This window comes from Rhinolophus sinicus, linkage group LG06, assembly GCF_036562045.2.
Source record: "Rhinolophus sinicus isolate RSC01 linkage group LG06, ASM3656204v1, whole genome shotgun sequence".
NCBI classification, from domain to species: Eukaryota; Metazoa; Chordata; class Mammalia; order Chiroptera; family Rhinolophidae; genus Rhinolophus; species Rhinolophus sinicus.
The window spans coordinates 4,662,536-4,674,731 of NC_133756.1; the positions used below are offsets into that span (position 1 = coordinate 4,662,536).

Here is a 12,196-nt window from a genome sequence, read left to right on the forward strand (position 1 = left end):
GTCACAGGCTATAGAGGAGGAGTTGGGAAGGAATTTGGAGGCAGGCTACCTCGTGCGCATGCACTGTTCCTGACACAAAGCACCCCACCCCATCGTTCCCCATATCAAAACCAGGGGACCTCCAGGGCCTCTCACCATGCTAGGCCTGGCCTTGCCTGTCCCCAGGCCTCCTGGACAAGCTAACCAAGCTCAGGCCTCCCAAGGAAGGGTCCCATCTGTGGACGTGCCTCCAACCTGGGCCACACACTAACTGGTGGGAGCCCTGAGCCAGTGAGGCCGTCATCAGGGGCCCTGGCCACTCCTTGACTCCAGAGGCTCAGTAATGAACTCTACCCCAACTAGCTGGCAGCACCCCAGCTATGAAATAGGAATGCTACTGAGTCTGACCCCTGCTCTTGGTTCTAAAACCCTGACCAGGTTACTGGCGATCAGACCACTGGTCAGGCTGAAACAATCTAGTCCAAAGCCATGTGGTTTATTGAGGGTGGGAGCCAGTGGGCTGTGGTGGGTGGGGCTACGTGTCACAGTCCTCAGGAATGGCAGCTGTGATGAGGAGTGAGGGTTCCATGACACCCGGGCTGGCGAAGCTCTCCTCCGCACACAGTCTCTGGCCAGGGAGCTGGGAGGCCAGACCCCCTTGGGCCAGGGACTCCACGATGACCTCCGCCGAGCCCACCTCCAGCTCAGCAGGCGGCTGGAGTGCCACCACCACCATCTTCTCATCCTCGATGACCAGGTTCCGGAGCTTGCGCTGCCGTGGGTTGTAGTTCTCCACCCGGTCGTGGATCTCCATATGCCTCCGGAGGTGGGCCTGGGGGGTAGGGGGGCTCAGGGCTGCATTGGGAGGGGTCTGGGGGGAGGGGGCTCAGGGCTGTGCTGGAAGGGGCCTGGAGGGAGGGGGCTCAGGGCTCTGCTGGGATGGGCCTGGGGAGAGGGGGCTCAGGACTGTGCTGGGAGGGGCCTAGGGGAGGGAGCCCCAGCAGGCAGGAAGTGACCCCATGCTTACCTGCCGGGTGAACTTGTAGCCACACTCAGTGCACTCAAACTTCCTCACGCCCTTGTGCCTGCGGACGTGCACACGCAGCTGCTCCACAGCTGCAGGCGGAAAGAGCCCCATGAGGAGAGTCGGCAGTGGGGAAGTGGGCCTCGTGCCCTGAGGTGGGGGTCCTCTGGGTTTGCAACTGCGAGGCTGTACAGCGCCACCCCGAGGTCACTACTGCACAGGACCCGGGGGAGCTTCCCCTACCTCCCCTTTGGTCAAAGCAGGTAACAGTGGGGAATGGAAGAGGTCCCCACCAAGGAGGAGCATGGGAAAGCCACCGCTGCACCTGACCTCACCCACTGGAGGAGACTCCCCAACTCTGGTGGGCAAGGAATAGAGATGGCCTGCCCTCTGCTCCGCCCAGGGAAGGGGGAGGGGTGAGGGCCTCCGCCAACCCAGGTACCTTTGAAGGTCTTCCCACATATCTGGCAGAAGTGGGGCCGGCCCTCCTGGTGGCGGCTGGCCACATGCCTCAGCAGGGGCCCCTTCTCGGTGAAGCGCTGCTCACAGAATTCACAGCTGAAGGGCCTCTCACCAGTGTGGGTGCGGTTGTGCTTGTCCAGGCTGGCTGCGGGGACAAGCGAGGGCTCAGCCTAGAGGCCTCAGCCCTGGGACAGGGAGGGAATGGGCCTGCCTCACCTTGGGTGCGAAAGGTCTTGCCGCAGAGGTGGCACTGGAAAGGCTTCTCGCCCGTGTGTGTGCGCAGATGCATGTTGAGATTGGCCTTCTGGGTGAAGGCATGACTGCAGAACTCACAGACGTACGGCCTCTCGTTCCTGTCCGGGTGGGGGACACAGGCAGAGGCCATCACCACGGGAAGCGGCACCCTCGCTCTGCTGAAGCTGGGAGCATGACTGGCTCCAGAGCCAAGGAAGCAGCAAAGACGAAGAAAATTGCCTGACCACTGGGGTGGGCCCAGGCTTTGATGAGCTGCCTGGTGGAAGGAGGGCTTGGGAAGCACCAGGAAAGGGGCACGGGCTCCAGCCCAGGGCTTGTTCTAGCCTGGACTAGGTCCAGGCTGGGTCCCCCAGCCTCTGCCTGGCAGACGTGCTCATCCCCCCAAGATGCCCCCAACCCAGAAAGGCTACAGGCGCCACAGTCAGCATGGAGGGCACCATTTCGTGTGTTAGCAAACTGCCTTCCCCCACCTGTGCTTGGCCTTGATGTGCATCTGCAGGCCGTTCCGGCTCGACGCCCGGTGCCCACACTCCTCACACACAAACAGCTTCTCCCCGCGGTGCTTGAAAGCCTCGTGCAGCTGCAGCTCCGTGCGGGACAGGAAGCACTTCGCACAGGTGGGACACTGCGGGCCAGAGGGGCCGGATGGAGGGAGCAAGCCCAGGGCAAGGCCGGGTGGGGCTGCTTTAGGAGCTTCCCCCGCACCCCCCGGCCTTCTGCACCGGCTCCAGGCCAGCATCAGTGTGTGCCCGCCCAGCCCTCGGCACAGCCTGGCACTTACAGCGTGGGGTTTGGGGGCTCCGTGCAGCTTGATCATGTGACTCTGTAAGTCCTTCTTCTGCATGAACTGCTGGGAACAGGACGAGCACTGGAAAACAGGCCCACGGTCAGCGAGGCAGCTGTGCCCACAACCCTGGCACCCCCGGGGCAGGGCCCACCTTGAGAAGCCGGGAGGCTCCTTGCCCTGCTGTGAAGGACGCACCAGGGAGGCCCCCGTGCCACACCCACAGGGATGCTGAACCTGCCCTCCCTGGAAAGAAACAAAGGCCCAAAAGAGGCCAGTGGCCCTGCACAAAGGTTTGGGGGCACTGGGTGGGTGGGGAAAGCTGGGCTCCTAGGGGGCACCTAACACCATCTCACGGACTGGGCTCAGCGGGAGGGACCCTCGGGCGGCCCAGCCTGACCTTGTAGGGCATCTCCCCTGTGTGCGACACCATGTGCGCCCGCAGCTCCGTCCTCCGGCGGAAGGTCTCCTGACACACGGAGCATGTGAAGACCTGGCAGTGTGAGGGGCAAGCAGGGCTGCCATCAGCGGGGGCCTCTGCCTGCGACGGCGGCCTCGGCCCGGGCTTCCACTCGCTGCTGGGAGGAGCCTGCCCGAGGAGGGGGCCGCTAGGGTGGGAGAGGGCAACACGTAACCTGCCTGCCCTGACCCTGACCACAGCAAACCCACCACGCCAGGCTGAAGGCAGGGGCCCATCGGCCTTACCTGCAGCCCCTGCCCCTGGCAACAGCCTCTAGAAAGACAAGGGCAGGGTTTGGCTGGCAGTACCACATGGGGGTGCAGTGGAGCGGGGGGAGTGGCCATGTGGCCTTTCCCAGCAACTACCCTTTCTCCAAGGTACCCCTTCCCCAAGTCCAGGGGCGGGGCAGGCAAACCCCAAACACCTCCCTCCAAGTCCCTCCTGGGCTGTCCCTTCCGCTCTTGAGACCTGTGCCCCCCCCACACCTGTAATACCAGGGAGCCAACTCAATGGCATGCAAGGAACCTGCAGCTCTCTTGAGTTTACTCCCCATCTATGACAGTCTCTCCTGGGTGACCCTCCCGATGGCAGGAACACAGAGGCCAGTGTGCCCCTGCCCACAAGTACCTGTTCTGAGCGGTTCATACAATTCCGGGCTTCGTGCTCCAGGAGATTCTCCTTCCGAAAGTAACACTTCCCACATTTGGGACACTCGAAGGGCTTCTCCCCAGTGTGCTTCCTGCCAGGAGAAGCCATTACGAGTGTGGGGTCTGAGTGGACTTCCCACCTTGCCCTCGCCCAGTGCCCCCTCAGACTCCCTGGGGCTCACCACATGGCTGGTGATCCTGTAGAGGTAGCCCGGAAACCCTCCTCCCTGCTTCAGGCCCAGCTCCAGGCCTGACGGGCCGCCCCCGGGCCTGGCGCATCTTTCCTCGCCTCCGGCCACCCCTAGTGCAGCCACCCCCGCCCGAGCCCCTGCCTGACCTACCCGTCTCCACTCTAAGCCAGCCCTCCTACAGCTTTTAACTTCAGTAGCCAGATGGGTGCTCAGGCAGATCTCATCACGTTTGCTCACAACCCGCCCAGGCCGCTATTCCACCCTTAGAAAAGGCCTGCGGCCCTGTGAGGGTGCAGGGGGCCTGCCCCCTACCTCCCTGTCCTCACGCTCCACGTTTCTATGCCGTGATATTCACCAAGCCACCAGCTCACCCGCCCCCCAGAGCCGCTGCCCTAGCTCTCCTCGCAGCCCGAACCTCCTCCCCAGCTGCCCACTCAGTGGACGTCCTCACCTCCTTGGAGTCCACTCAAATCTCCTTTAAATGGAATTGCAACCCTAGCTCGGCACTGCTGTGCTTTTCCTTTTCGGCGGCACTTCCTGCCTTCCCTCCTGCTGTCAAGGGACTTATCTGGTAGTGGACAGTCTGTGTCGCCCCACTGGAAGGCAAGCTCCCCAAGGCCTCTTTGCTGTGTTCGCTAAGGTTTCCCAAGCACCCGGAAGAGTCCTGTCAGCTACTTGACAGACAGCTTGTAGAATGAATGAACTACATGAACCCTGACCCAAGCCTATGAGTGGCACCAGGAGCTCTTACAAGCTAAGCTGCCTGCCATTAACCAGACGCTTCTCTCATCCTCTGCTGCTCTGCAGACTGTCCTCGTCCCCCATCCTAGTGACCTCAGGAGGCCATTCCCTCCTAGTATTAGGGCCAATGTGGCAGACAGCAGCCCAAGAAGGGGGTGGGGCAGTGCCTACACCCAAGTCTTACACTGGGGGCGTGACCAGGAAGATGTGGACCATCTCAGGGTGCTTCCCACACTGGGACTTCTCCAAAGACTTCTCTGGTGGCAGCTGCCCCAAAGCAGGGAGAGCAAACAGGTTCCCCTCCTCCCAGCTCCAACTCCAGTCAGTCACCAGTGGCGTCCCAGAGTGTCGCAGTGAGAAACTGCGTGTGGCCCAACTTGGCTCGGCAAGAAATGGCACCAGGTGGACCAGTGATGTCTTGGGCTAGGGAGTGGCAGGAATGGAAGGCAAGTCACCAGCTGCCATCCCTGGAGGCCTCGCAGAGACTCTGGGTCAGCGCTGTCCAACCCGGCAGCAAGGGACAGGTGGCTAGTGTGTCTGAGGAACTGAATTGATTTAATTCTAATTACTTCTATTTGAAGTTAAAATAGTGTCATGTGGCATCTGATTTCCTTACTGGACGCTATAGCTTTAGACAAATGATCTTTTATGCTCCACTGACACGCCGGGGCTAACATTTCCCCAGAAATGTGGGCGGCACCAACCCTAAAGATGAAACCTCTTGGCGCAAAGCCCACACTCTGGGCCTTCAGAAACAGCCTTGGCGGGGCCTCGGCCACAGCACAGGGCCACAGGCTTCTCATCCTCTTGGCAGAAGCCAGCGGGAGGTCAAGGTCCACAGTGAGTGCAGCTTGTTGACACAGTGTCCACAAACCCACTCCCACCAGAGGGCTCCCCGTAGGAGGGGACGAAGGAATCAGACCAAGGCTAGGGTCTCACTCCCTGATGATCAGAGGCGTGCCAACCCCAGGCACTCGGTGGGTCTGAGAGGGTGCCCCTGGCCCTACGTGGCCCAGAAGGGGGGAGCACAGGGCCCCTCCCCCAACACAGGAATGGCAGACAGGAAAAGCAAATAGAAAAACAGAATGTTTACCTGTTGTGGACTTTTAGATAATATTTGCTGAGGAACTTTTTATGACATGTGGGGCATTCAACTGGCACGGCTGTACCTTTTCTGTTCTCAGGGGGCTCGGCTGCTAGGGAGCCTGTGCTCAGCGCTGGCTCGGCAGCACAGGACTTTCTGAGTACATTGGATGTCCTCCTGCTGGACACAGGCTCCATCTCAGAAACATAGTCGCCATCCCCGTCGTCCTCAACTTGAACCACCACTTCCCACTAGAGCAGAAGAGGCAGCAGGAGGGGGGCGAGGTCACCAAATTAATCAGCAAGGGATCTGGAATGGATCTACAGGGCAGCCAGCTCCATCCACTTCCAACCCAAGGCCCAACCCAGGCACATGCCCAGATGAGTCCCTCTGTCTGTGACTGTTCCCTTCAGGATCCCAGGGCAGGCGGCACCCAAGTCTTGCATTTAGAGGACAGTGGCTCTATATGCGGGGAACTGGAGGTTTGGCAGGATTTCCCTACCCTGGGGAAACACCTGTAACCTTGATGCTGCCCACTCCACCCCAAGAAACTGGCAACCACAGACAGCTGTGACTCGCAGAAAAGTCAGCCCAAGGCTGCAGGATGGAGCCAGTTTCCTATGTTTGGCCAGAGCCTATTTCGAAATCATGTAATAGATTCTACCTTGGGGTTCACATTATGCCAGAAGAGTGTCAGTCTCTTCCCCCACTCCCGCCTCTTCATTTCCAGCACCCTGGGCACAGTACCTCATTACTCCCGCCCTGTAGCTGGGCACCTTCAGCCTCAAAGGGCCTTGGGGGCACTTTGCAATCCTCAGGCTCCTTGTCCTCTGGGGGACAAAGCTTCAGAGCCTGCTTGAGTTTCCCACGCAGGAAGGAGGGGCTCTCGCTCTGAGCAGGGAGACCAAGCTGGGGCCTCTGGGGGCTGTGACTGCCGCTCAGTTCCTGGTCCCGAGGGACCTGACCCCCAGTCCTTGAAACTTCCTCTTCCTCCAAGCCTGCCAACTCCTTGAGGTGGCTGTTCACATCCTGGGGGTCGGGTTTCCCCAGCCCACTCTGGCCACTTGGTGCCTGTCCCACTGAGGTTTTCGGCTTGAAGCTCTGGCACAGCTCCACAGCCTCTGGTACTCGCAACTCCCTGGCTGCCAGGAGCACCTGATCCCGGTTCCCAGACGTGAGGGCGAGGTGCCCGGTGTAGAAAAAGTCCAACAAGAGGCCAAAAATCTCAGCAAAGCCGGCAGGGAGGACAACACTGCCTCCTGAGCCATCCCCATAGAGACTCTGGAAGAAGTGGCTGCAGCAAGCGAGGACACTCCAGTGCGCCTTGAACACCAGGCCCCCCACGTCCAGGGTGGCATCGCAGTACTGGCCCTTCTCCCGCTGCTTGTTCAGCTCCTGCAGAACCCTCACGCTGTGCTGGATAAAGGAACCGTTGTCCATGGTCTGTCTGGAGGAGAGGAAGGCAAGAGTGACAACCCGGCCAGCCCAAAGCAGGGGTAACGGGGGGAGCCCCTGGATGTGAGAAGAGGGAAAGGGGAGGCGGGCTCTACTCAGTCACATCGATCACAAGCGGGCTTGGACCAAGTTTGCAGCGCGCACGCTGGGACAGGAAGGGACTGCAAGCCCCCCGGGAGGCGAGGGCCAAGTGAGCAGCTCATATGGGGGTTGGCCACGGAGTGGGCGGTGGAGGCGCAGGGGACGAGCTGCGGGCAGGAGGCACAGCTTGGCGGGAGCTAAGACACGGTGGTGAAGCGGCACTGCCGGAAGGAATCAGTTTGGGGAAAACGTGGCGGATCAGGGCGAACTGATGCGCCTAGTACAGTGAGAGGACCCAGCGCAGAGGAGGGCGGCGACTGCGGACAGGTGAACGGAGCCCCGCCCACACGTCCCGAGCGGCCGGGCGGAAGGCGGCCGCGGTCATACTCCGTCAGCGCCCACGGCGGCCCGTAGCCCTTCGTCCCCCGCCCCGCACTCCCCGATCTTCTCACCGGGGCCGGTCCGCCCTGCGCCGACCCCACCGGCTCCGGGCCGCGTCGACTCCAGTCCCACCAAGCAACTAACCGGGCCGTACGCGCCCGGCCGACCGTACGGAACGCCGCCGTCGCCGCCGCCGGACGTGACGTCAGGGCGCGCCCGCCGGGGCGGAACGCTTCTGAGGCGCTGGGCTTCCACCGCCAACATCTGGGGGCAGGGTCACGCCTAAAGCAGCCAATGGCATGTGAATGGGCGTGGCCATGTCAAATTCTCTCGGTGCTGGGCCCGCCTCCTGGAGTTGCCTAGCAACGCCAAGCTGGGTGCCGGGTCTTCTCACTACTGTGGCAATCCCGAGGTTCCGGCTGCGGTTTGCCAGTTGCGGCACCCTCAGGCTAGAAGAATCAGCTCCTCACCCTCGCCCAGAGAGGAAGCGCAACCAAGACGCATATGTCACCTCTTATTTGGCAGCCGGAGTCCGGGCTGGGCTCCTCCGTGTCCTTACATTTCCCAAGCCAAGAGTGAGGAGTCCAGGCTCTGCGCGCCCCCCTCGACCTTCGCCCCTCAGGGCTGGGGAGGCTTCCTGTCCACTCCACCCCGGCTTGGCCCTGGCCGACCCAGTGGTCAGGTGGAGCCACCCAATGGTCAGGTGGAGCCGCAGCTCCTGATGTAGCCCCAAATGAAGGCCTGGAAGGGCAACGTGCTGAGACCTGGGCCGCACAGTATCACCCAGCACTTGGGGAGAAAAGAACCGCGAAGCCGCCACTACGGCTGCCCAGCATGGCCAACACGTTGACAGCCGGCAGGTACTTGCCCTGATAGACACTGGCAGTGGTGAGGAAGGCGATCCAGGAGTTGAGGAGCAGGCTGAGGGTGACACATTTGGCCTTGTAGGTCTCTGGCAGGTCCTTACCCCCACAGCTGCAGGCAAAGGCGCGGACTGAGAGACCAGTGTAGGGGGGTCCACACCACAAGCCAAGCTGGACAGATAAATAGCTGGGCCACTGAGCTGATCACTACAAACAGGCCAACTCCATGGTTTCGGACCCAGGCATTGTGGGAGGCGGATACCTTGGCAGAAAACGAAGTTGGAGGAGTGGATTGTCAGGCAGGACAGGAAGATGCCAAACCGAGAGCAAAGAGCCTTTGGCACAGCGAGCACGTGGGTAGTGTAGGCTCCCCAAAGAAGCTATAGAGGCCACAACGGCCCCTGCCCAGGAGCCCAGCATGAGGAAGTAAAGCCTGCTCCCCGCCAACCTCACCACAGGGGTGTCTAAGTGCCAGGTGACAGGCCAGCAGTCCAAGCCATCAGTAGGAGCAGCAGCACTTTCGCCACCAGGAGCACCCAAGAGATGGGCGCATGCCAAGTCTGGCTTCCCTCAGGCATCCACTCTTTTTTCCAGCTGTGGAGGTCTGAAAGGGAAGGCAGAAAGGGCTCCTGGAGCCAGGTAATCAGAGAAGGAAAAGGGAGAAAGGCCATGCAAGCCTACAGGTGTTGCAGAACTGTACCACAGGAGCTTGGTTCTGCCGGGCACAGTAAGATGAGTGGGGCCGAAGGCCAAGTGTTTCCTCAAGGTGCCTATGTGAATTACAGATTCTGGAGATAGGCAGATAAGTTTTGTATGGCTCATGATCCCAGAAGGGGTTGGTTTGCAAATCAAGACGCCCCTAGGGAGGGCCTTAGCCTGGTAGCTCTGCCCACATGTCAGTTAGGCTATGGTCAAAGGGAGCAACCAGCCCCAAAGAAAAGGCATTTTCATCTCTCCAGCACTTCCACTAACCAAATCTATCTTCCTGAGCTGCTGCTCTGAGTTTTCTGAGTTGACTCTGAGGACAGAAGAGATGCATAGTAAAAGGAAAGAATGTGGCCCCTGAAGTGCAGCTCTGAGCCAAGCCCTAGCTACCTCAATTTCTTTTCTGATCTTGACCTTGAATCTCTGGGTGGAGCATGCTCTTTCTTTTGTCTGCTACAGACACACTAGTATCTGCATTTGGGCCAAGTCACTTGAGGTGCCAGCATCTTTGGCATAAACAGTAGAAGGACTTTATACAGATGGCATGGGAGGGTACAATGAGAGCATAGTCTCATCGTTTGGATAATTTAGGATAAGATTGCATCCGTAGGGAGTTGGGTTGGGAGCTCTCTAATAAGGCGCAAAGCTACGCCTGAGGCTTTCAACTGGTTATTTATTTCTGCTTGATCAGAATTTAATCTGGGGGCAGATAGCCTCCAACCCATACCTAACTATCAGCAACTGTTATGAAGTCCTGTAGCAGAGAAACCTGCTGTACTGGTCAGGGTTTTCCAGAAAAACACAACCAATAGGAAACACACAGAGAAAGAAGTTTATCTTAAGGAACCGGCTCACAAGATTGTGGGGGCTGGCAAGCCTGAGGTTTGCAGGGCAGGCTGGAAATCCCCACAAAGTTGATGTTGCAGTTTTGAGTCCAGAGGCAAAATTCCTTCCTTTTCTGGAGCCCTCAATCTGTCCTCTTAAGGTCTTCAACTGATTGGATGAGGCCCACCCACGTTATGGAGGGCTATCTGCTTTACTCAGTCTATTGATTTAAAGGTAAACCACATCTAGAAATACCTTCACAGCAATATCTAACTGGTGTTTGATCAAACAACTGGGCACCATGCCCTAGCCATACTGACCATAAAATTAACCACCACACCTGCTTAACCTTGTTTAACTCGTGCTTCTTCCCAGACACTTGTGAATGTGGTGATAGCCTGTGTTCCTCATTGCCTACTTTGGGAACTGCTGGCTGGACCCCAACAGGGGTGTGCTGGGGACATGACTCAGCCCTGCTTGAAGAGAGTACTAGCCCAGTCTGCTTTCCAGCCTCTCTGCTTGTTGGAAGAACCTTCCATCATTTCTATCACTTCTGTCCTTAAGTCACTCAGAGGAAGCTCAGTGCCGCCTGCCCATGCCAGCCCTTCATTTATCTGAAGCCAGTTTTCATGTCTCTCTCCCCCAGATCTTCTCTTCCCCGGCTCCATCTGTAGCACTTTGGGCCAGTCCTCAGGAGCCAGGCTTTCTAGAACCTTCCTCCTAGGCTGGCTGTCAGGTGTGTTTCATGTTTAGGGCATCCTGCTGCTGACCCCTGATGGCTTCCCCTAGCCTCCCAAATCTATGATTTGCACAGACTCTAAGCACCTAGCTTCTTTCCAAGAAAAGCAGTGCTTTCTCTACCTAGACTGTCGACTTCATGAAGGCACCAACCTACGTTATGTTTGCTGAGCTCCTGAAGCATCTACTGCTATGTGTCTGCACTTCCCTCCCCGTGGAGAAGCTCCCCTGCATTTGGCCGACCAAGGAGTTTGAACTTGGGGAGGAGTGGGGAGGAGATGGAAAAGGAGAAAGGCCACACTTGCTTAATCTTTACCATCTAGTTATGTCACAAAGCCAGGAAATAATTGGAATGGAATTATAACACAAAGCACTCTAATAGCCAGGACAGAAGAATGTATTACAAAGCGGAAACTGGACCGAAATGCCAGGCAAGGCCCAGCCAGAGCTTGAATGTGGTGACGGTAGGTTGAGAAGGGGCTGCAGGCAGTACAGGTGGCAACCTCAGAGGCGGAAACAGCAAGGCCCTGGCTGAGGAGGACAGGCAGAGGACCCTGGAGGCACAAGTCCCACTAAATGACAGTTCTGCTGAACAGTTCTCATTCACCTGTCACAGAGGGTGGCTGTGGGGCTGTATCTCTCCCCCAGACAGTAAAGTGTGGAGAGGGACAGGCCTGCAATGGGGTAATCCTCAGGGAGGCTGAATCAGGAAAGGACTCCATGTTGGGGCAGCTGAAAGTCCAGCAGCAGGAAAGGGAAAGCTACAGGACAACCAGGTGAGCCACCCAGCGTAATATGCTAACCAATCCTGTGCCCGGCATGGTCGAGCTGTGCCCTCTGACCAGGTCAGGCTGTTTAAATAGAGTAGATGGCAGCGGCCCACATGCTCCCCAGCTTCATGCCTAGGAAAGGGGTGGGACTGGAACCCAGTTGTCAGAACCAGGCTGTCTGCCTCGGCTTCTGTGTCCACTGTCCTACTCAGGAACAGGACAGGGGGAACGCACAGATGCAAACCAGGCAGCCCCCACCGATCCTTCCTCTGGACAGTTCTGTCCTTGCTCTGTTGCCTGCTGCTTCACTTGGCTCACAAAGTGAGCCCTGGCATTTTTTTGGAGAGGGGACTTGGGGGACAGAGGGAGGCAGGACCACAGCTTCTATGGGGGCCCTGAGGGACGGGGTGGAGGGTTGCTAGCAGGGATCTGCCGGTTTTAGAACCTTACACCTGGGCCTCAGTTTACCAAATGAGACATGGCTTTGAATGGACCTCCCCGCTAGTCAGTTTTCTGACACTTAATTTCTGAGTGAATCATCGTAGTTTTGCCTTGTTATCCAGGGTTGCTCCTTCCCGCCCAAAGGCAACAGCATGCAGAAGGTATGCGAATAAACGGGTTTTGTTTAAACGGCTAATCCTGGAGCTTTTTCTGCAGGACAAAAAAATATTCCAGTGAATTTCCGGAGAGGTGGCCCTGGACTTGAGCTGAAGTATCAGACTTTCCCTCTAGAGGAGGCCGGGGTGGGCTT

The 12,196-nt window shown here is 58.4% G+C and overlaps 2 protein-coding genes across 4 annotated transcripts; both read right to left on the reverse strand.

Annotated features, from left to right (window-relative positions):
• Positions 1 to 454: 454 nt before the first annotated feature.
• ZBTB48 (zinc finger and BTB domain containing 48) lies at positions 455 to 7,759 on the reverse strand. Of its 3 annotated transcripts, none has more exons than XM_019746798.2 (11): positions 7,616 to 7,759; positions 6,375 to 7,074; positions 5,637 to 5,878; positions 3,592 to 3,703; positions 2,905 to 2,997; positions 2,502 to 2,588; positions 2,191 to 2,345; positions 1,682 to 1,818; positions 1,446 to 1,610; positions 1,007 to 1,095; positions 455 to 811 (listed from the first exon to the last, which is right to left on the reverse strand). In XM_019746798.2, exons 2-11 carry the CDS (start codon positions 7,065 to 7,067, stop codon positions 515 to 517), a joined length of 2,070 nt encoding a protein of 689 aa, XP_019602357.2. In that variant the 5' UTR covers positions 7,068 to 7,074; positions 7,616 to 7,759; the 3' UTR covers positions 455 to 514. The 3 variants fall into 3 exon arrangements, with proteins under 3 accessions (XP_019602357.2, XP_074190271.1, XP_074190273.1); XM_074334170.1 differs by having other exon boundaries at positions 2,905 to 3,093; XM_074334172.1 differs by having other exon boundaries at positions 2,905 to 3,093; positions 6,375 to 7,070; positions 7,616 to 7,745.
• A 138-nt stretch (positions 7,760 to 7,897) lies between these two features.
• TAS1R1 (taste 1 receptor member 1) lies at positions 7,898 to 9,427 on the reverse strand. The gene is given in 5 exon segments (XM_074334180.1): positions 7,898 to 8,353; positions 8,356 to 8,555; positions 8,557 to 8,809; positions 8,812 to 8,886; positions 8,889 to 9,427. Coding segments are annotated over 5 exon segments (828 nt in total). The 5' UTR covers positions 9,079 to 9,427; the 3' UTR covers positions 7,898 to 8,243.
• Between the last annotated feature and the right edge of the window lie 2,769 nt (positions 9,428 to 12,196).